This window comes from Rhineura floridana, chromosome 20 (genome assembly GCF_030035675.1).
Source record: "Rhineura floridana isolate rRhiFlo1 chromosome 20, rRhiFlo1.hap2, whole genome shotgun sequence".
Taxonomy (NCBI): domain Eukaryota; kingdom Metazoa; phylum Chordata; class Lepidosauria; order Squamata; family Rhineuridae; genus Rhineura; species Rhineura floridana.
The window spans coordinates 3,994,375-4,014,406 of record NC_084499.1 but is presented as its reverse complement, the minus strand read 5'-3'; the positions used below and the strand labels follow the sequence as shown (position 1 = coordinate 4,014,406).

Below are 20,032 nucleotides of genomic sequence, written 5' to 3'. Positions count from 1 at the left end.
TTTCATTTAGTAAATAAAACTAAAGAAGCCTGCCCGGTTAATATTTACTTGCATATAAATATTTGGTTCTCCCCCCCCCCCCCACCATACTTTTTTTCATTTCGTCTACTTTTGATTATTGGAAAAACTTTTCAGATAAAGTGCTGTTAGTATATGTTAAATGTTAGTCCAAAGAAATCCAAAGCTTTTCTTGGAAATTATTTTACTGGAATACCAAGAAATACTGTAAAATATAAAAATGCAATACGTAATTTAGATTTTTAAAGGAAAAAATCCTGAAGGCAGTGACAACTGTTAAGATATACTATTTTTTTATTATTTTAGTGTCCCTGGAGAGCTGTGATTTTTTTCTGGTCAATTGAAAAAAAAAAGTCAATTCCAGTTTGATTTTAGAGCTGATTGGTAGTCTATCTGCTCCATTTGCCCAGTCTGCGTTGACCTCATTCACATGTCAGAGTAACCTATAGTTAAATGGTTTACTGTGAACGCGCAGTACTTTGTTCCTGTCATGCTGGGAGGAGGCAAATCATGATCCCTGGTTGATATTACATGAAAACCAGGATCATGGGTTTGTTTCGCTCCCAAGAAATCACTGTCTGTATCATTATTCTTTGTGGCTTACTGATTGTGGTTTGTTTGTTGGATGGATGTAATGCTAAGCCAGGGATAGTGGCTTGTTTCTGTGCTAGTTGGGAGGAGACAGATAGAAAGGTACGTTTGTGGCAAACTATGGTTTACTCTGACATACGAATGGGGCTGTTGTGTTCATTTGCTTTATCCCACAACTGGTGTGAGTTAGCCTACCAGTGCCAGAATGTGTGTGTTGTCATCAACAATGCTTTGTGAAGGGCCACTGTACTTATTTTACATACATTTTAAGCTTTGACATAATTGTTACAGCTGGTACTTTTTTCTGCATACCTCTCTGACTTCCCTGCTTCCTTCTCCCCCCTCCATACACCTATCAACTTAAGAAAATATTTCATGTATCTGATGAAACAGACTCTAGTCCATGAGAACGTATGCCATTTATATGCAAAGGTAGCTAATATGGCATCCCAGCCAGCATGGTAAGGAATGATGGTGGGGAGGGCATCACGTTGGCTACCTCTGCAAAACTCCTTGCCGCCCTGGGCTTCTGCTGGGAGGAAGAGCGGGATATATATATATATAAACTACTTGTATTCATTCATTCATTCATTCGAACTAATTCATCTTATGAAACAGTGCATTTCAATGGGAAATTTTCTGTGGAATCTTTTTCACCCTACGACACTGGTGGCCTCCTCTGTTCCAACCGCCTTCTCAATTTTTCTCAGTCCTCGACAGCAAAGCAATAGATCTCATGAACGCCTTGATGCGTCTGAATCAGATACGGCCTGGCTTGCAGTACAAGCTGCTTTCTCAGTCTGGCCCCGTCCATGCCCCCGTCTTCACAATGTCAGTCGATGTGGATGGCACAACATACGAAGCTTCAGGACCTTCCAAGAAAACAGCCAAGCTTCATGTTGCAGTGAAGGTAAGACTGTGTGGCAGAGAGCCATCAAGTTAGCAGCAATTCCTTTGGTGTAAATCATGGTGGCCTGGTTTATAGCCATAGTGTGGTTTGTCTGAATGCCCAAACCCAGCCTAGCAGACTAACCATGGTTTGCATTTTGGCAACAAACCACAATGTGAAGCCATGGGTTGTTGTGGTCTGATGAACTGTGGCTTACTTTAACTATGGCTTGGCATTATGTTCCAATCTCCCCAACAGCTTTGCTTAACAATGGTTTGTTTGGCCACCCCAGATGATTACCAGACTACAGAGGCATGAGGCAAGAGCAGCTGGGAAACAAACCAAGTTTTGGAGAAAACCTGCTGCTTGTTTGCTTGTCTACGAGACTACTTGTGATTTGTTGGTTAAAACAATCCATGGTTTACCATGATATGCAAATACAGTTACAGGCTTTGTGTCTTCCCAGGAGAAAGAGGCAGATTTTGAACATAGCTATAAATGGTTTATTGTTACGTTCATGAGCCTTCTCCAGCATAGCCATGAGTAGGAGATCAGATTCTGATTTCGGTTAACCACAGCTTAGTGCTATATCCAAACTGTGTGGTTAATCTGTGAGCTTACCGTGTATTGAAACAACGCAGCTTCATAAACCATAGTTAAGACTCGGCACAGAGGCAGGTTAGAGTATACTCCATAGCCTACCAGCGCTGATTGTTTGTTTACTTATACCACACTTTTTTCCATCTTGGAACGCAAGGCAGTGTGCATGTGTGGATGCCAGGCAGTCGCTCATCCAAGCACTGACCAGACCCAGACCCAGGCCTCTTATGCCTTCAGACCATCACCCTGGTGATAGGCTGCTGGGAGAAGTTCACACCTACAGCCAGCTTGTGGAGGAGGAATCATAGAATAGTAGAGTTAGAAGGGGCCTATAAGGTCATCAAGTCCAACCCCCTGCTCAATGCAGGAATCCAAATCAAAGGAGCAACCCTTTTGCCTCCAAGTTGGCAGATCCCCAGTCGTGAGAAGTCCTTTGATGGCTCCATCTGCCACTTTTTAAAAAAATCTGGTTCTTCTCATGTGTTTCGAATGAGCCCTTCATTTTTCAGAAAGTTCATCTGGCAATGCTTGGCTTGCTCTTCGCCATTTTGGAGCCCAGAGAAACTTTTCTTTTTCGTATCTCTCACTTAAACGTGGAAGTGCCCCAAAATATTTGCTAGCACCTCTCTCTCTTTTTCTCTTGGGCCAGCGGGCCTCATCCAGTTCTTTAATATTCTTTCTCTCTCGCTTCCCCCCCCCCCCCAGTCATGTTTTTTTTTTAGAGCATTTCAATATTTTGTCTTGCAAACATTGGCTGTTTGGCCATCCCTGTCTTGTCTGGGAGGGTTAAAGTGTGTGTGAGAGTGTGTGTGTGTGTGTGTGTCACACATAGCAAGCAGCACCACAACCTTAGATCAGACAGCGGAACCTGCAGAATAAACTATGCAAAGTAAGAAACATTCTGGTCATTTGCATAATTTATACAAGCTCCAGAATTCAACTTCTTCTAGAAGCAGTTTTAAATTTGAGTTGGTTCACTACCTCTAAAGTTGCTCCTCCTGGTGGAGGCTGGCCCATTAGCTAGCTCCCACCTGCCCACCTTTCCACTTCCAGCCAATTGAGGGGGTGGCAGTGCCTGTCGCCTTCCCTTGAAGACCTCAGCAGGGAAGAGGATGGGGACGCTAGAATGAGTTGGCTCTGCCTACTGTTTGGGGTCCCTGCCTTCCGCCCTCCCAGTCCCAGCTATCACTCCCTCCTCCTATGAGTGCACGAGAGAACAGTCAGCCACTTGACCGATCCAAAAAGTACACAGCCCCTTGGTTATAATGGTGGGTGCCAGACCAAGACTATGCCTTAGATCAGGGATGGGTGGGAACCTCAGGTCCAAATGTGTCCTCTCTCCCCCCCCCCCAGCCTCTCTGTTCGGTCCTCAGGACTCTAGCCAAGTCATGCCCCTCCCCGGCTTACTCTGGCCTCGAGCACGTTTGCTGTGCTGGGATGTACCTTCAAACTGTGAAAACTGTTTTAAATTGTTTTTAAAAGATGTGTTTTTAAATTTGTATATTTATTTTAATGATTTCAGTTATTGTAAACTGCCCAGAGAGCTTCGGCTATATGGGGGGGGGGGGGGTGTGTGTGTGTGTGTGTGTGTGTGTGTGTGTGTGTGTGTGTGTGTGTGTGTGTGTGTGTGTGTGTGTGTGTGTGTGTGTGTGTGTGTGTGTGTGTGTGTGTGTGTGTGTGTGTGTGTGTGTGTGTGTGTGTGTGTGTGTGTGTGTGTGTGTGTGTGTGTGTGTGTGTGTGTGTGTGTGTGTGTGTGTGTGTGTGTGTGTGTGTGTGTGTGTGTGTGTGTGTGTGTGTGTGTGTGTGTGTGTGTGTGTGTGTGTGAAATAAATAAATAAATAAATGTATTCTCAGCCCTGTCTGAGTTAAAGAGATATTCTTACTGAGTCAGCACTGTTGAGCACCCATAACAGTTGCAATGGAAGCAAGGGCCATAGCTCAGGGGTAGAGCCTCTGCTTTGCATACAGGAGGTTCCAGGTTCAATCCCCGCAGCATCTCCAGGAAAGGTTTCTGGCCTGGAACCCTGAAGAGCCACTTCCAGTCAGAGGTTCGTTGGCGATCACTCGTGGCTGAGTAAGATTGTTTTCCAAGATGATTTGGTTGGAAGACGCCTGTGCATGAATTTGTTTTATGTGGGGAGATCGGTGCACCACGATCAACACACAATCTTGACAGAAAAAGGCTTTGATCCAAAGGCGTGGGTACTACGACGATTGGAAGTCTTTTATCTGCTGCAGCCTTCATCCGCCTTCACAGCCGTTGTAACATACACATTGTTGTCCTCTGCCTGTTCTGCTGTTGAGGACTTTCTTGGATCGTTCTTTGTCTGGTTCCTCTCCCTTGACCTTACTGCCATGGGTGAGCCTGCTGGGAGCACATGACTCCTGACGGCATCGCTCACAGGGTTCATTGGAACACGCAAGCCCACTCACCACTACAAGGTGATGGTCTGACTCAGTATTATGCAGCCCCCTATGGCTATTGGGCACAGGCTGTCTCTAGTCCAGGCTTCCTGAACCTGATACCCTCCAAGTGCTTTGGACTACAACTCCCATCAGCTTTACTGGGGCTGATGGGAGTTGTAGTCCAAAACGCCTGGGAGGCACCAGGTTTGGGAAGGCTGCTTTAGTCCAAAAGGCATGGGGGCTCTTCTCCCCCTTATTTCCTCCTCCTCAGTAGATCAAGCGGTGGAATTCAGGCCACCCATAAAACATTTTTAATAAGCGGGGCAGGGTGTGTGTGTCCAAACAGAGGGGCTGGTTCAATGGCCTACATAGTTCGAATGTGATTCCCCCCCCCTTTTCAATACAGGTTTTGCAGGCGATGGGCTACCCCACCGGTTTTGACGCAGACATGGACTGTACGAGCTCTGACGAGAAGTCTGATACGGAAGGCAAAAATGAGACAGTCTCTTCAAACTCAAGCAATAATACTGGAAACTCCACAATCGACGCCTCAGCTACCTTGGAGGTGTTTGTCTAGTCATCGTCTTCCTCCTCCTCTTCCCTCTGTGTGTTGATCCCAAAGAGTGTTGGGTTTGTTTTGCCAGTAAAGTGTTCCCCAGATCTCTTCGCTACTGCATATCTTTTCTAGCTCTCTCTCTAGCTTGAACCTCCTTTGGAAGCTTGCACCTGTGTTTCCTCGCTTTTTTCCATGAGTTCTAGAAACTTTAAAAAATGAAAAATCAAACGTTAGAGAATCTTAAATTCAGTGCTCAAGGTTACACCTATGGGCTATGGCCACAACCGATGACCTCTTTCTCTTTCAGCCTCAGGCACTCCACCTCCTCCCCACAACAATATGGGGGGAAATCATGCAGCCCTAGGTATCAGACCATGGGCCCATGTAGCTCAGTATTAGCTTCTCTGGCTGGCAGAAGCTTACCTTAAGGACTTTCCTGGGCCTTCAGTGTGAGATACAGTAGGGCCCCACTCATATGGCAGATTATGTTCTGGACCGGACCTGCGCTGAAAAGCGGAACTCATTGAATAGAATGGCGCGCAACGCCCGAAAACTGCCGTAAAAGTGGAACAAGCGCCGTATGAGTGGGGCTTTAGTCTAATTGCGTCTAATTGAGACCGCTGCATTAGCAAAGCGCCGTAAAGCAGGGCCCTACTGTACTTTTTTAAAAAATTGAAAATGCCAGAGAGCAGGCGTCCTTGACAGGTTGTGGGCAACGGGAGACGGTATATGAGGACTTCTTATCCCTTACACTCATTATATAATGACAGAGTTGTATTATTTTTCTGCTCTTATGTGGCAATCCCACACAGAGACCAAATAACACTAGAGCATCTTATCTCTGGGACACCTGAACAATTTACCTGCTGGTAGCAAGGAATTTTTAAACGTGTGTTCAACCTCATACATTCTGTGACATATATATAGAGAGAGAGTGGGTAAAGTGATCCGCCTTGCTCAGCGTCGGAGCAAGTGCCCGTTGGTAACTAGAAACTTTACCATGCGCTCTCTGCTGCAGATGGCCTTTTGAACTGGGTATTCCTGTTTCAGGCAGAGTGAAAGGTGAAGGGTGTCTTGGGAGAGATGCCAAGATGCTTGTCACAGCCGATGGTTGCCTTGAATAAGCACTGGCCATCACAGGGCCTCGCTTCCCAGCTGTCAGGCCCTGTCACAAGCTGGAGGGTCTCTGTACATATTTCAGCTTTCTGAAAAATGCATGTATGTGGCAACATGAAACATGGTAAAAGTGTGTTTTAGCTCAGTGGTTAACATGCATCAGGCCACTGAACGACACTGATGCTGCCAACACCTCAGTCTCAACCGCTGCAATGCCTGTCTGTACTGCCTGTGTGTGCGCGTTTGGCCATCTCCTAACCATGTCTTAGAGCAGGTAGATCAGGATCTACTTGAAGATCTCTGGGTGATTAGCAATGGATCACTAAGGATTTCTGACTCCCCATTGTTTCACGATAGCAACAACTTCCTCCCAAAAAATTAGGTTGCTGAAACAAGGAACACCGGGGGTGGTGGTAGCCAGGAATGGATTTTTATGCAGAAGGGCTGTGAGCTCAATTCTGGTTCTGAAAACAAATTCCCGGGCTGAGGAATATTCCTGTATTCTGAGTGTATGCCTGCCTCTTTCTGGTTCATAAGAACGTAAGAAGAGGCTGCTGGATCAGGCCAGTGGCCCATCTAGTCCAGCATCCTGTTCTCACAGTGGCCAACCAGGTGCCTGGGGGAAGCCCGCAAGCAGGACCCGAGTGCAAGAACACTCTCCCCTCCTGAGGCTTCCGGCAACTGGTTTTCAGAAACACTGTGGGTATGTTCAAGCTGGTGGACCTCTGTGGTCTAGGAAAAAACAAGTCATTCCCTGCCTTATAGTGCGTGCTACATCTGTATCTGTTGCTTCTCCTAGGTGAGAACTCAGGGTCCCATCCTCACGGCCAGTGGCAAGAATCCAGTGATGGAGCTCAATGAGAAGCGGCGAGGTCTCAAGTATGAGCTCATTTCTGAGACGGGCGGCAGCCACGACAAGCGGTTCGTTATGGAGGTGAGGAGGGGAAGCGCGCTCAGTCTCTCGGCCTCGGGTCTGCTTCGCTCCACTTGTTGACAAGGCACAACGTGCTGGGCCGGAGGGGGTGGAATTGCTCAAATGAACACCCAAGACGTGTTAAATCTGCACCGAAAAATGTAAAGTGTGGATACAACAGTTCCCGTGTGTATCGTACAGGTACCCGGAGAGCCACGAGCGGCTGCAGTTCTGTGCTGTGCATACACTGGACAACACGTGTGAGGTTTGCCTCTGCCTGATGCAGGGACTGGGAGCTTGCGGCTTTCCAGATGTGTTGGAACTTCAGCTCCAGCCAGCATTGCCAGTGGTCACAGATAATGGGAGCCGGAGTCCAGCAATGTCTGGAGGGCGCCAGGTTCCCCACCCCTCGTGTAAAATGTCAACTGGGAAAACCGTGAGCTGAAACGAGCGGATTGAGAGTTGCACATTGAAGGCAATGCTTGTTCAGCCTTTCTTGTGAATGTTCACATAACCCTCTTGATTCTTGGATCGTGCAGTAGACCGAGGCCTGGTGGCTCCCAGTGGGAGATGCCACCCTGATGGATGAACTTTATTGGGAAAAGGACATGGGGAGGGTGACCCTGTTGTTCTTACTTGATCTCTCAGTGGCTTTTGATACCATTGACCATGGTATCCTTCTGGGTCAACTTGGTGAGCTGGGTATTGGAGGCACTGTTTTACAGTGGTTTCGATCCTGTCTCCAGGGTCATTTTCAGCGTATAGCATTGGGTGATTGTCTTTTGGCCCCCTGGCAGTTGTGCTGTAGGGTCTGCAGGGTACCATCTTGTCCCCCATGCTGTTTAACATCTATATGAAGCCCTTGGGAGCAGTCATCAGGAGATTTGGGGAGAGGTGTCAGCAGAACTCTGATGACACTCAGCTCTGTTTCTTAGTAACATCTGAATAGGGAGAAGCTGTGCAAGCTGTGGACTGGTGCCTAGATTTGGTGGTGCACTGGATGAGGGCCAATAAACTGACTCTGAATCTTAGCAAGATGGAGGCGCCGTGGGTAGCTGGTTCCTGACTCCAAATAATTGGTTAATTGCCTGCTTTGGATGGGGTCATACTCCCTCTGAAAGAATAGGTTCATAGTCTAGGGATTCTCCTGGATCCATCTTTGTCACTAGAGGCCCAGGTGACCTCAGTGCTTAGGAGTGCCTTTTCCTGGCTTTGGCTGGTAAGACAGCTGTGGCCATTTCTGGATAGGGATAGACTGACCATTGTTGTCCATGCACTGGTAACCTCCAGGATGGATTACTGTAATGTGCTCTATGTGGGGCTGCCCTTGAGGTTGGTCTGGAAGCTGCAGCTGGTGCAGAATGCGGCAGCGTGACTGCTCACTGGGGCAGGGTATTGCCAACATGTCACCCTGCTGCTAAAGAATTGCACTGGCTGCCCATTGGCTACTGGGCTACGTTCAGGGTTCTGGTTTTGGTGTACAAAGCCCTATACAGCTTGGGACAAGGATACTTGAAAGACTGTCTTACCCCTTATATGCCCAGTCGATCACTGCGCTCTGCAGGCGAGGGCCTCCTGCTGATACCATCTTATCAGGAGGTCCCTTCCACACAACATAGGAAGCGGACATTTAGTGTGGCGGCACCTACCCTTTGGAATTCTTTCCCCTTAAATATTAGACAGGCGCCATCTCTGTTATCTTTTTGGTGTCTACTAAAGACCTTCCTCTTTCAACAAGCCTTTTAAGCAGAGACCTTACGCCAGTCTGCGTCTGTGTTGGAATTGCTTTTTAAGATGTTTTTAAACCTTTTTTTAAACAATGTTTTTTAACCTTTTTAAAAAGATGTCTTCAAAGCTTTTAAAAAAATGTTTTTAAAGTTGTTTTGTTTTAATGAATTGTAAAGTCTGTCTTTATGGCGTTTTAAAGTGTTTTTAGTGCTTTTGTTTGCAGCCCTGGCCTCCTGCTGGGAGGAAGGGCGGGATATAAATCAAATAATGAATAAATAAATGTGCAGTGGGTATAAATCCAGCCATCTTGTTTCCAGGTAGAAGTAGACGGGCAGAAGTTCCGAGGGGCTGGTCCCAACAAGAAGGTGGCCAAGGCGAGTGCCGCATTGGCCGCTCTTGAGAAACTCTTCTCTGGCCCCAACGCAGCCGCCAACAAGAAGAAGAAGATTCTTCCACAGGTGAGGCTGCTTGGGGGAGCTGCGGCTTGGGGAGCTTCCTGCTCCGCCAATGTGGTGACATGATCCGATCATGTGACACCTGAATCTAGACCAGCTGCTCTTATCGCTGGTGTGTTTCCAGGCCCAGCATAAAATGTGCTGATTCTCACATTTTAAAGCAGAGCTGGAGGGCCTGCAGCCCTCCAAAAGTTGTTGGACTGTAGCTCTCATCATTCGTGACCACTGGCCATGTGGGCTGATGGGAATTGGAGTCAAGCAACAGCTGCAGGGCCATAGGTTAGCCATCCCTGTTTTAAAGCCGGCCTTTGTCAACCTGCTGGCTGGGGCTGATGGGACTTGGTAGTCCAAAACTCCTGGAGGGCATCAGGTTGCCTTCAGTGGTTTGGTCCACGTTAACGGACCTCCATCCCTATCATCCTGCCAAGTACTTTGAGATCAGATGGACAGACCCTCTTGATGGGCCTGCCAGTGAGACAATTAGGTTGGTGGGCAGGAGGAAGGGGGCCTTTTCTGCAGTGACCCCTCATCTCTAGAATGCTTTGCCAGCTGCACTCCCAGCAGGTGGCCCCTCCAGTGTTGAGAAAAACCCTGAAGACCCACGTTTTGGGGAATTGGTTCTTTAGTTGTATTCCACTACTGGATTTTGTTATAGATTGGTTTTTTGTGGGGGCAGGATGTTGGTTGGTTCATTTTTACTCTTTTTAATTATTGTATTGTTGTACCTTGGGAGGGTTTTTGCCATTATAGCCTGAATGCCTGAAGTGGGAGCGGGTTTGTAAATGGCTGCCACTGTTCGTGTCTGCTGCGTCCCCACTGCCTTCACCTCTGTGTGCATGATTCGTTAAAATCAGGTCCAGGAATAGAGCAGGCTTTTATACTGGGGAGGATGAGCAGAGCAGATGGAGCCAGAAGGTGATTAAGGAACAAAATCATTATAACGGAAGGAAAGTGAAAAGGGTATTATTCTGTTCAGAAGCTCTTGATCCCAACATACTGGAGAGGAAGATGGTGTCTTGCAGGAGCTGAGGAATGCATGGATGTTTAGCACCTCCTGATAGCGACACGGCTTGTGCCCAGTGCTGTAAAATGAGGGCAATCCTTTTGTTTAACGTGAGATTTGATATTCAAAGGGCTTGGTGCTCTCTCGCATGAGGAGACAGCATCAGATTTGGAGCGCCAGAACAAGCACTGGATGGTCTCAACGGCCCTGGTGACCAAGTGCCTGAGATCTTGTTCCATTTGGGCCATCTTTTCTTGGTGTGTTGCATCTCCACTTCTCTCTCCGCAGACAAAAGGGATCGTAAACACAGCCATGTCAGCCGCGGTCCAGGCAGCTCGAGGCAGAGGCAGAGGGGCGCTCACACGAGGCGCTTTTGTTGGGGCAGCCACTGCCACTGGTTACCTGGCGCCAGGTATGGCCAATCCAAGCTTATCCCATCGTTATGGCTACGGAGAGCCAAGCCCTGCAAATGTGGGAGCACTGTTGCTTCAGTCAGTTTAAGGCAGGGTGTAAATGATGTTAGTTTCTCCACTCAACCCTCAAACTGGGAACCTTTTCCTTTTAGAAACCCAAGTGTTCTAGGGTGTGTAATGTGTGCGCACATGCGTACATGTGCAGGCTTCTTCTGGGGTGCCCTTTAAGCCTCTGCTTTTCCACAACTCCGTGCCACAACAAATTAAGTTTTGTCCCCTCCGCGTGTTTCTCTTGCAGGCTATGGGGCACCCTATGGATACAGCGCAGCTGCCGCCGCCCCAGCTTACGGTATGTACAGCCTCTTTCTAATGTAATGCACAGCAATATGCCTGTATGTGTTATCTCACGGGAGGTGAGCCAGGGGCTTGTGTGCAAGCGGCCAGGGAGGAACGAGCCGCTCCCTTGCCACAACTGCAGCACCTCGTTTTGTCTCTCTGGAAGGCTGTTGGCCTTGTGGCTCTTGTCCTGGTTGGAGTAGCTTCTCTCCTCCCTCTTGTGCTTTTGCCTGACTGTGGAAGGGCTGCTTGTTCTAACTGCCTGTTCCCCTTTCGTACCAGAACTGAAGCTCTCTTTTCCCCGCCTGAGTAGTTCCTCCTCCCTTCTTACAGCCATCTTGCACTCCATTCAAAGCACACCGAAGGGCCAATGCTCGGGATCCGGGCGCTTGATTGACCTTGAGCCTTCCACCCACCCTCACCTCAATTGGCTAGCTGATTGGTGGCCATCGCTTTCCGCTGTGAATCAGCTCTTTGCCACCAGTGTGCTTTTGGGGGACACACACGGTTGAAGCCACATGGCCCTTTTAGGTCCCTTTAGTTTGTTCCAATGCGAATGGAGTCCTAGTGGTGGGGTGGGGTAGGGTAGGGGAGTCCACACATTCCATCTGAGACTGTGCACCCTCCCCTCAGCTTGATCTGGTTAAGAGGCAGTGGTCCCTGGTGGTAGATCTTGGGACCAGCAGTGATAGCTGCAGCAGGTGTCATGGGAGCTATGTAATGTGTGAACTCTTCCTCTTAAGAGGTGACTCTGCTGGAACGATGGAGCAGGTCCAGGTTGCTCTGGTTATTCATCTGCCCCACCCCACTCCTGCTGGGAGGAAGGGTGGGATAGAAATCAAGTAACAACTAAATAAATAAAATGTTAGCTGGTGCAGCTTCATGTGCTGAGCGAAAGACCCTTCACCCTCCTTCCTTCAAACATGGCTGGCTCTCCTCACCCCCCATCATCGCACACACATTAAAAACCCTTGCCTTGTTTAACTGGTGGGGAAAAAACACCTGGCTCTTTGGATTACTTTGAATGTAGTTTTATGCACCAATGGGAGCAAAGCACTTTGGAGTCAGCGATACGGTTTGGCTCAGAACAGGACCCTGGGCTCCTCATCTGCCCCCCCTTCCCTGAACTGTTTGCTATGAGTCATTTCTTCACTTTGTTGGCCAGAGTAGCCTCCTTCCCAGTGAAGATGGTCCAGTTCTGGGTGCAGCGTTTTTGAGAGGGCTGTAGGGAAAGTGGAGGAGGGCAGCCAGGATAGTGAGGCAAGCCTTCCTCAGCTCTTTCAACTGCCCCTTGTATGTTTAGCAGAAGAGGAAGAGGTTAAGGGGGAACGCAGTAGCTGCCTTCAACTACCTGGAGGGCTGTCAGTCACACAGAAGCTGGAGTAGGTTTGTCCCTTCTTGCTCCAGAGAGGGCAGGGCGCAAACCAGTCGGTGGGCGACAGCCGGGTTGCAGAGTGCAGTTCAAGGTTAGCAGAAACTTCGTCAGGCGTGGTTCCTATGCGAGAGGAAATGGTCCTCTCGGTATCCTAGTCCTAAGCCGTTTTGGGGCTTTTGATTCCCTTCCCTAGTGGTGCTGCTACTAGACCCTCCTGTTTTCCTACCTCTCTTAACACAAGGACCTCCTTGCTGTCTCTGTAGTTCTGGAAAGCTGGGTAGAAATTCCAAGAGGGGCTGGGGGAATTGGCCACCTAAATTTTGAGTCGCTCTTAAAGCCCCTTTCCTCTCCTGCTTCCAACCTTACATGGCCCATTGCTGACTCCCAACGGCTTGTGCAGAGAAATGCTGCCCCCATGCTCTGCATAAAGAGTTCTCACTGTCCTTTTTCGGGAATGTCTGACTGCTTGGTTGTGGTGCTGAGTCTTGGGACGAAGCGTTGCCCCTGGCTGTAAGGTTCTCCCCACCCCTTTTCTCTCTCTCTCTCTCTCTCTCTCTCTGTGAAGCTCTTTGCATGTTGGGAAAGTTTCACTCTGATCATCTTGATCCTCCTGGAATACCTGCTGTTGCTGCTTTCTGATTTCTAAAACGGACATGTAGGCGAAAAGATCCAGGGCCCTTCAAACAGGGAACACTTTTCGTTTGACTGTTTTCAACAAAACAAGCGTCTACAACAGACACTGTTTTTTTGTGAGGCCACAAGAATGTTAAAATAATGCTGAAATTAGGCAGAGACCTCCCACCACCAGAACCCCCTTTCCAGCCCCAGAGGAGCAAATTCTCAAGAATGATCTGCCTGAGTTGCATTTCTTCTGTCTGCTTCGAGGCCTGCTCCAGAGGGATGTGTGTTGTGCTTCTGCTGTGCAGCGGTTTGGTTGCGCTTTCCTTGCACACAGTGTGATCTTGATGCCATCCTTGTGAAACAAATGGATCTAGCCTGGCCCTGCAGTTCTCAGTGTGTCTCCCCCCCCCCAAAAAAAAAAAAAAAATGGAAAGCTAGCCACAGGCCCCGTTCCTTGTAGGCTCTGGACTGACTGGGAAGGGAGTTGTCTTCTGGGAAGGGGAACCTTGACCCACAAAGCATACCTGCTGTTTTGACCTTGAGAATTAATCAGGAGGCCAAATTAGGAAGCTCTCTTGTTTTCCGTTTTGCTTTTTAAACAAACAAACAAGCCTTGCCTTTCTCAGATTGTTAGACTCACATGGAGTCTTCTTGGTTTCTTCTCTCTTTAGGTTTACCCAAGAGAATGCTTCTGTTGCCAGTTATGAAACTTCCCACCTACCCTATGCCCCATTATTCTTTCTTTTAGCCAATGGCAGAAGTCAGCCAGCCTCCCCTGACTGACCACTACAGTAGAGCCCAGAATGTTAGAAGTAAGCGAGACATGGACAGGACAGACTGCCTGCCTGCCTTTTAACCCTGGTTTTCTTTGAGCACGTCCTTGAGCAAAAACCATTTGTAAAGAAACATCTTTTCCTACTTTTTTATTTTAACAAAATGCAGATTTAGTTCTCTAAAAACTTGAAGAAAAACGAACAGTGGTCTGTGAAAATGGTTACCTCATTTTTTTCCTCCAAAATAACTTATACCAGCCTTCTGTTATAGGGAAGAAACTTAGATGCTTAAATTTGTTGTTTTTAAGTGAAGTACCCAAATTATGTAAAACTTTAAAACTTGTGAAGGATGTATAGAATATAAAGCGCCTGATCACAAAACAATAATAAAAGCCGTTTTTGTTGTAATGGAGAGTATTCGCCTGTTTTCTGACACAGGGCCATGGCCTCCGTTTGTCACTTTTCGGCTTTTGGGTATGTGGTATAGTCACCTTTTTTTTTAAAAGGAAGCAGAGAACCAAATACGTCTTTCTGCACTTAAAAAAGACACCCCCCCCCAAAAAACCCGTTTATCTTTGTACATAAAAAGGCCTGTAAAAATTTGGGCTCAATCACTGTTCTAGCTAATTCTAAAGATATACCTTAGAATTAATTCCACCTCATGACAGTTCTGTGAGGTCCTCCCATCTTGGAAGAGCTCCCTCTCTAGCACTTACTGTGATAATGTGGGACAGGCGGAAGTGTGTGTCTAGACCAGGAATGGCCCTCCAGATGTTGTCGGATTCCTAATTCCCATCATCCCTGACCACTAGACATGCTGGCTGGAGCTGATGGGAGTTGGAGTCTGGAGTTCATTAATGTCTGGAGGGCCATGGGTTCCCCATCCCTAGTCCAGAATCAGCATGGTTGTGCCTACCCTTGTCTCTCTCACAGATAGATGTGTGTAATCCCTTGCTAATGTAGGGCTTTTGCCTGGACTGTCCTGATCCAGAACGCCCTCTTCCTGTGTTACGCTTTCTTTGCTTCTTTGAGGACCAGAGAAGGCATCTTACAAAGAGGCTTAGAATGCTCTTGCCGGCTGGGTTTGTAAGGCACGTCAACGTAGAAGATGCATCTTTGCCCTCCTAAGCCCAGTATTTTGTGAAACAGGTTATCCCAAATAAGAACGTTCCCAGACCATAAATGAGAGCTTCCAAATGTAGTAAGTGTCAAGCTGGTATACTGAAACAATTAAGATCCTTGCATTCCAAAGCACCCCCCCCTTTAAACGGAAACCAACCTCAAATAAATGAATCAAGCTCACGCATGTTCTTGTGGCCTCCTTCCTTCAGTCTTGGATCGTGTAGCTCACTGGTGTGGATTTCCCCCCCCCCCCAACTTCAGAGCTAAAACAAAGATTTCTCCTTTTCCATCCCTGCCCCCACAACCTTGAACAATTATAAGAATCTAAAGCAGCAACACGGTCCCCATGAAAACTTGCTACCTCAATTGTCCTGGTCTTGTCCAGTGCTGCCGTGAAAACTTAGCCGTTTCAGCCATAGGCCAGTGTATGCCCTTTCCTTTTAACTTTAGAGCATATAATGCTGATGATGTGTACAGGTATGCCTGCACAAGTATCTTCTCTGCTTTGAGATCTGGGAGAGGGAGGGTCTGCTGTTTGGGGGGGGGGGTGCTCTTCTCCACTCGCTTAAACTGGGGGACTTTTGACAAGGAAATGACTGTCTGTTATTAAGGCATCACCCCCACAAAAACACAAAGCATTCCTATTACTCTCTTCTCTTCAAAAATCACCCATTTGTGGTTCACCTCTTAATAACAATGTTGTGCTGTCCCGAGGCGGCCTTTATATCCTCTGCTCTCCATCTCCAGATGTCTTCAAGAGGGGCAAGGTGGGCCTTTGAAGAGGGGGCAGGAGTAAGGAGGATGAGTTGGAGCTGTTAGACCCTCCCTGGAGGGAAGACGTATCCCTCCATTCTTGAGAGGCAGAGTATATAAACACGCCCGTTCATTTGGACTAACCACAGCGGTGGCTTTGGAAAGGGAGGTGGTGGAAAGCCAGCACCTAAATATTTGTGCTTCTTGGAATGTGATCTTTCAGTCTTTCCTAGCTGTTTCACTTTGTTTGGTAGCTGTTAGTTTGGTGGTGGTGGTGCTTTAATCAAACGCAAGGCCCTCTCAGGTGGGCAGCAGGGAGTCTGCCGTTAGTCCTCCGTTGCGTGTGTGTAGACGGGTTGTTTTTTAAAGGGAGTCAATGGGAATGGGACTGAGGGTTGGGGTGCCTTCAGATTCAGAACAGTATTGACAAACCGTTGACTGTTGCTGGCCTATGGATGAAAGGAAGCCATCACTGAGCTTGGAAAAAGCATGGCTGACAAGACTATCAAATAAATAATAAATTAGTTCCATGCAATTGGCAGCTGGATAAATTTTGAGGGGTCGGTGTTTTTTCGTTTTGGTTAATGCCATGAAATTCTTCCAGTCCACACTAAAGACCTTTCGAGCACAAATCTGCTGACTTTAGTGAGGATTTGCTTGCCAGAGAGATCCTCTCCCTGGCCAGCCGTGGCAGCAGTCTGTGGGCGCGATGCTCTTTTCCAACTTGATGGCAATCATTTCCAACAATTGATATGGAGTCATTTTCCCCCCCTCCTCTCCATTTATTTTTTTGTCATGTCGGGAGTTACTAACCACATTTGTAAACCTGCCCTTTTGCTGCATATTTTACATTTCTCTGCTTTACTTGAAAACCTTAATCAGCTGTCGGTTCCTTGTTTTTATATGCAGACAAATATAGAGGGGTTAACGGGTTTTTGGAGGCTGCTAATATCAGATGATTCAATACTTTCCTTCTGTTTACAAAACACAAAACGTGGCCCATTTTGCAATGAAAATCCCCCTTACAGCTTGAAAGAGCAGAGAAATTTAAGCGGCGGCTGCTCATGCCTTTTTTTTTGAAAATTAACCTGCGATTTCCCCCCCTTCTTCCTCTTGCTTCTCTGCTCTTCTCTCTGCTGTAGGTGGCTTTTTCATTGACAGCCCTTACTGCCAACCTCTCGACATCGCTCCCTTTATCATTCACTTGGGCCCTCAAGATTTCTTCTCTGACTTCTAGAGCAAACAGGTCGTGCGGTTTGAAAAAGGTGCTTTTTTTCCACAAATGATTTTTAAAAGCGAGAGCTAACAGGACTTGGAAGGGGGGTGGGGAAGGAGCCTTCAGCATCAGATTGGGACACTCTAGTTTTCTCTTCCAGGAAAAAAAAGAAGTTTGTGTATATTTTTTTAATCCCTACTTTCCTGAACTCCAAAAAGCAATACTCTCTTCCCCAGCTCTCAAAACTCACAGCAATAGATGTACATAGAATGTCATTTGGCTGCTTCTGCTTTCCTTTAAGGAGACAAAAGTTGAAACCATGTTTTCATGTTCTGAGCACTGGCTTGCTACTCAAATTGGCTCGCTGAACTCCACTTCTGGCTTTTGAAAGTGACTCAAGAGTGAGCAACTGGAGGGAATCCTTACAGCAATGGCAGAGGGAGGTTTTCCAGCCGTATTTGTAATTATGTGGTTGGTGGGGAGAGGAGTTTCAAGAAGCTTCAGTCTTAATGCACAACTTCGTGAAACTCATCTGCCCTTTCAGCTGCAGGTCTCTCTCTCTTTCTGTCTCCCCCCCCCAATCATCATTAAGACTTGCCCTAACGGTCCAAAGAGTGCCCTTGACGAGCTGTGGAGGAGCAAATGTCGTAGGGCAAAACCCAACAAACACAGTAGGTCTATCAAAGCCCAAACAGCTGGTGTGTGTGCCGGTAAGAAGAGAGCAAGTCTTAGTTTCAGATTTGGTTAAGAGTCAACCCTTGCTTGTAAAATGGGAGCAATAAGCCTACCTTGCAGGGTTTTTTTTTTTAAAGGACAGGTAAATCACTTATATAAGCGAGGTAGCCAATTCTCAAGTCCTGTTGGAATGACGGGGTGGGGGCAGGAGCACACCCCTGTATTCATTGTACACAGCTCCTTGTATTCAGTCATTCCAGGAGAGCTTGCACCGCAGAAACTATGTGGATTGTGCCCTCAATCCTGTCCAGTGGAGGTGGGACGGCAGGAGGTTTAATAGCAATCTCAATCCTAGTTGCTGTGGACTTGTGTTTATAAAATTAAGCTGAAAAGTGGTGGCTGGAAGAAAGAAAAGTGCTTTTATTATCAGCCTGGAGAATATTTCTGTTGCTGCCTTTTCAGTCTTGCTCCTCTCTCACTGCACCTGAATACACATGCCACTGTCAAGGCTTTCATTCATATCTTTTAGTTACAAGACGGAATGTAAATATCCAGAGAGGGGGAAATTACTTTATTCTTTGGGGGGGGGGGTTTCCTTAACATGCCAGTTTTTTTTTAAATGTATTTATTTGTTTGGTTAAAGACCAATTAAGTTGTCTTTTTAGTTTCATGCTCAAGAAATTAAGTTTAAGGAAAAGCTCCTGTGTGTGGCGTCTTTAATTCCATTAGCAGCGGCTTGCAGCCTAAGGGGACTGGATTGGCAGTAAGTAACAACTCAGCTCAGTGGCAGAACATCCGCTCTGCATGCAGAAGCGCCCAGCCTCAAGCCCTGGCAGCATCTCCAGGTAGGGCTGCAAATAGCCCTTGCCTGAAACCCTGGAACGTTACTCCCAGGCAGGGTGGGTAAGAGTGGCCTGACTCAGTGATAATAAGGCAATGTCCTGTATTCCCAGCCCACTTTGAGGAGGTGGACGGAGTTACCATTGTCCCAGTTTAGAAATCCTTAGAAACCCTCCACTTGGCGTAGTCTTAGGGAACCACGTTAAGCTGGCCAGTTCCTTCTCTCACCCTCCAGAGTGTCCCTTTTTTGCTGTCTCTCGTTTTCTATCCAAATGACACAACATAAAAGCAACCCTGCTGGATCAGAGAGCTTGGTTAGATGTTGCTGGGATCCAAATACCCACCCGCTCTGGCTTGGGCTGATGGAAACTGGGGTCCACCACCAACAGGAGGGCCACAGAGTCTCCACCTTTGTTTTTGGGGCCCATACTGCTGCTTCAAGGAGCCGTAGATGTAGGGGGGAGGACAGGCACAGCCCTGCTGCCCACCGTCCACTAATTTAACTGCACGCTGCCTCTCCCTGGAGGGGCTCTGGTGTTCAGTTTTGTGGTCAGGATAATGGATAAACCTTTATCTTCCTCTTGGATTTGTCTAATCCCCTTTTGAAGTCTGTACTAGTAACGCACACTTTTTTGTGGTAGTGAATTCCATCCATTTTGGATGCTGCATTCCTCTTTGGGGGGGGCAGGGGGATCCCACTAAAGTTGGAGGGAGGGCACACATAGGCCCTCATTTGGCTTGTGCTGAGACCACCAGACCATTGCTGGCTTGAAGAAAAGAAGAGGACCTAATGAATAAGAAATGAATGTTTTCCTATCAGTAATTAAAGAAGATCATTTAACTGATGCTCTGATGTTCTTGATTTTATTTTCTTCTAAGAAAGTAATATTAAAGCTTAAAATCTATGGAGAGCCTGTTATAAATAGATCAAATTAATCCTTATGTCTGGTTGAGAAGGGGGTGCAGGGAATGAGTGTTTAACACCATATTAATAGATTGCTGCTGGATGGGAACCTTTAATAGATGGCTTTTCATGGCTGTGGAGGCTGTGCTTGGGTTTTGTTCTTGAAGCTACATATAAAAATCAAGGAAGATGCAGTGGGAAGACTGTCCTGTAGCTACAGACTGAAGATTACCTCTATCTCTGTAATGTACAACTTTTGAAAGTGTCCTTTTCACGTTTAATGTCATTGCCCTCACCGTTAAAACTGGATGTTTAAGGACAATTGGAAGGGGCAGCCTCTTCTTCCTCCGCCACTGGGGGCAGTAGCTTTTGGATGGGGAGAGACAGGAAACAAGCCCCATAGCAGAAAGGATTGCTGTTAGTGGTGGGAAAGGCTCTCTTTCTCCTTGTTCAGGTGTGTATGTGTGTATCTTTCTTCCTCCTTTTGGGCAAGCAAGGTGGGCAGAAGGTAGATTGGGATCTACTGGTTGGTGTCAGATCAGCAAGGGTTTCAGACGCCAGCCTATTTAACAAATAGCAACCACACAGCGGTCTTTCACCTGAATAAGGCTGCTGAAATGAGGACTGCTAAGTAGCAGCAGATCTCTCTGTGAAAGGTCTGTGAGTTCAGGTACCAACAAAAACCCAAGCTTAGAATGTGCTTGGAACATCCCTGTTCTTTCATTCAAA

General features: G+C 47.2%; 1 protein-coding gene across 7 annotated transcripts in view; it reads left to right on the top strand.

The window, feature by feature from the left end:
* The window catches only part of STRBP (spermatid perinuclear RNA binding protein), a 105,487-nt gene extending 87,231 nt beyond the window's left edge, over window positions 1-18,256 (top strand). For 5 of the 7 annotated variants that reach the window (XM_061604549.1, XM_061604548.1, XM_061604547.1 and 2 more), the window contains exons 12-18: window positions 1,320-1,519; window positions 4,911-5,069; window positions 6,976-7,110; window positions 9,135-9,275; window positions 10,564-10,687; window positions 10,987-11,037; window positions 16,811-18,256. In XM_061604549.1, coding sequence (XP_061460533.1) covers window positions 1,320-1,519; window positions 4,911-5,069; window positions 6,976-7,110; window positions 9,135-9,275; window positions 10,564-10,687; window positions 10,987-11,037; window positions 16,811-16,905 — 905 coding nt within the window. In that variant the 3' untranslated portion in view covers window positions 16,906-18,256. Of the gene's footprint in view, window positions 1-1,319; window positions 1,520-4,910; window positions 5,070-6,975; window positions 7,111-9,134; window positions 9,276-10,563; window positions 10,688-10,986; window positions 11,038-13,691; window positions 14,202-16,810 lie in introns of those variants that run through there. The other 2 variants (XM_061604552.1, XM_061604551.1) reach the window with 1 other exon arrangement.
* The last annotated feature ends 1,776 nt before the right edge of the window (window positions 18,257-20,032 follow it).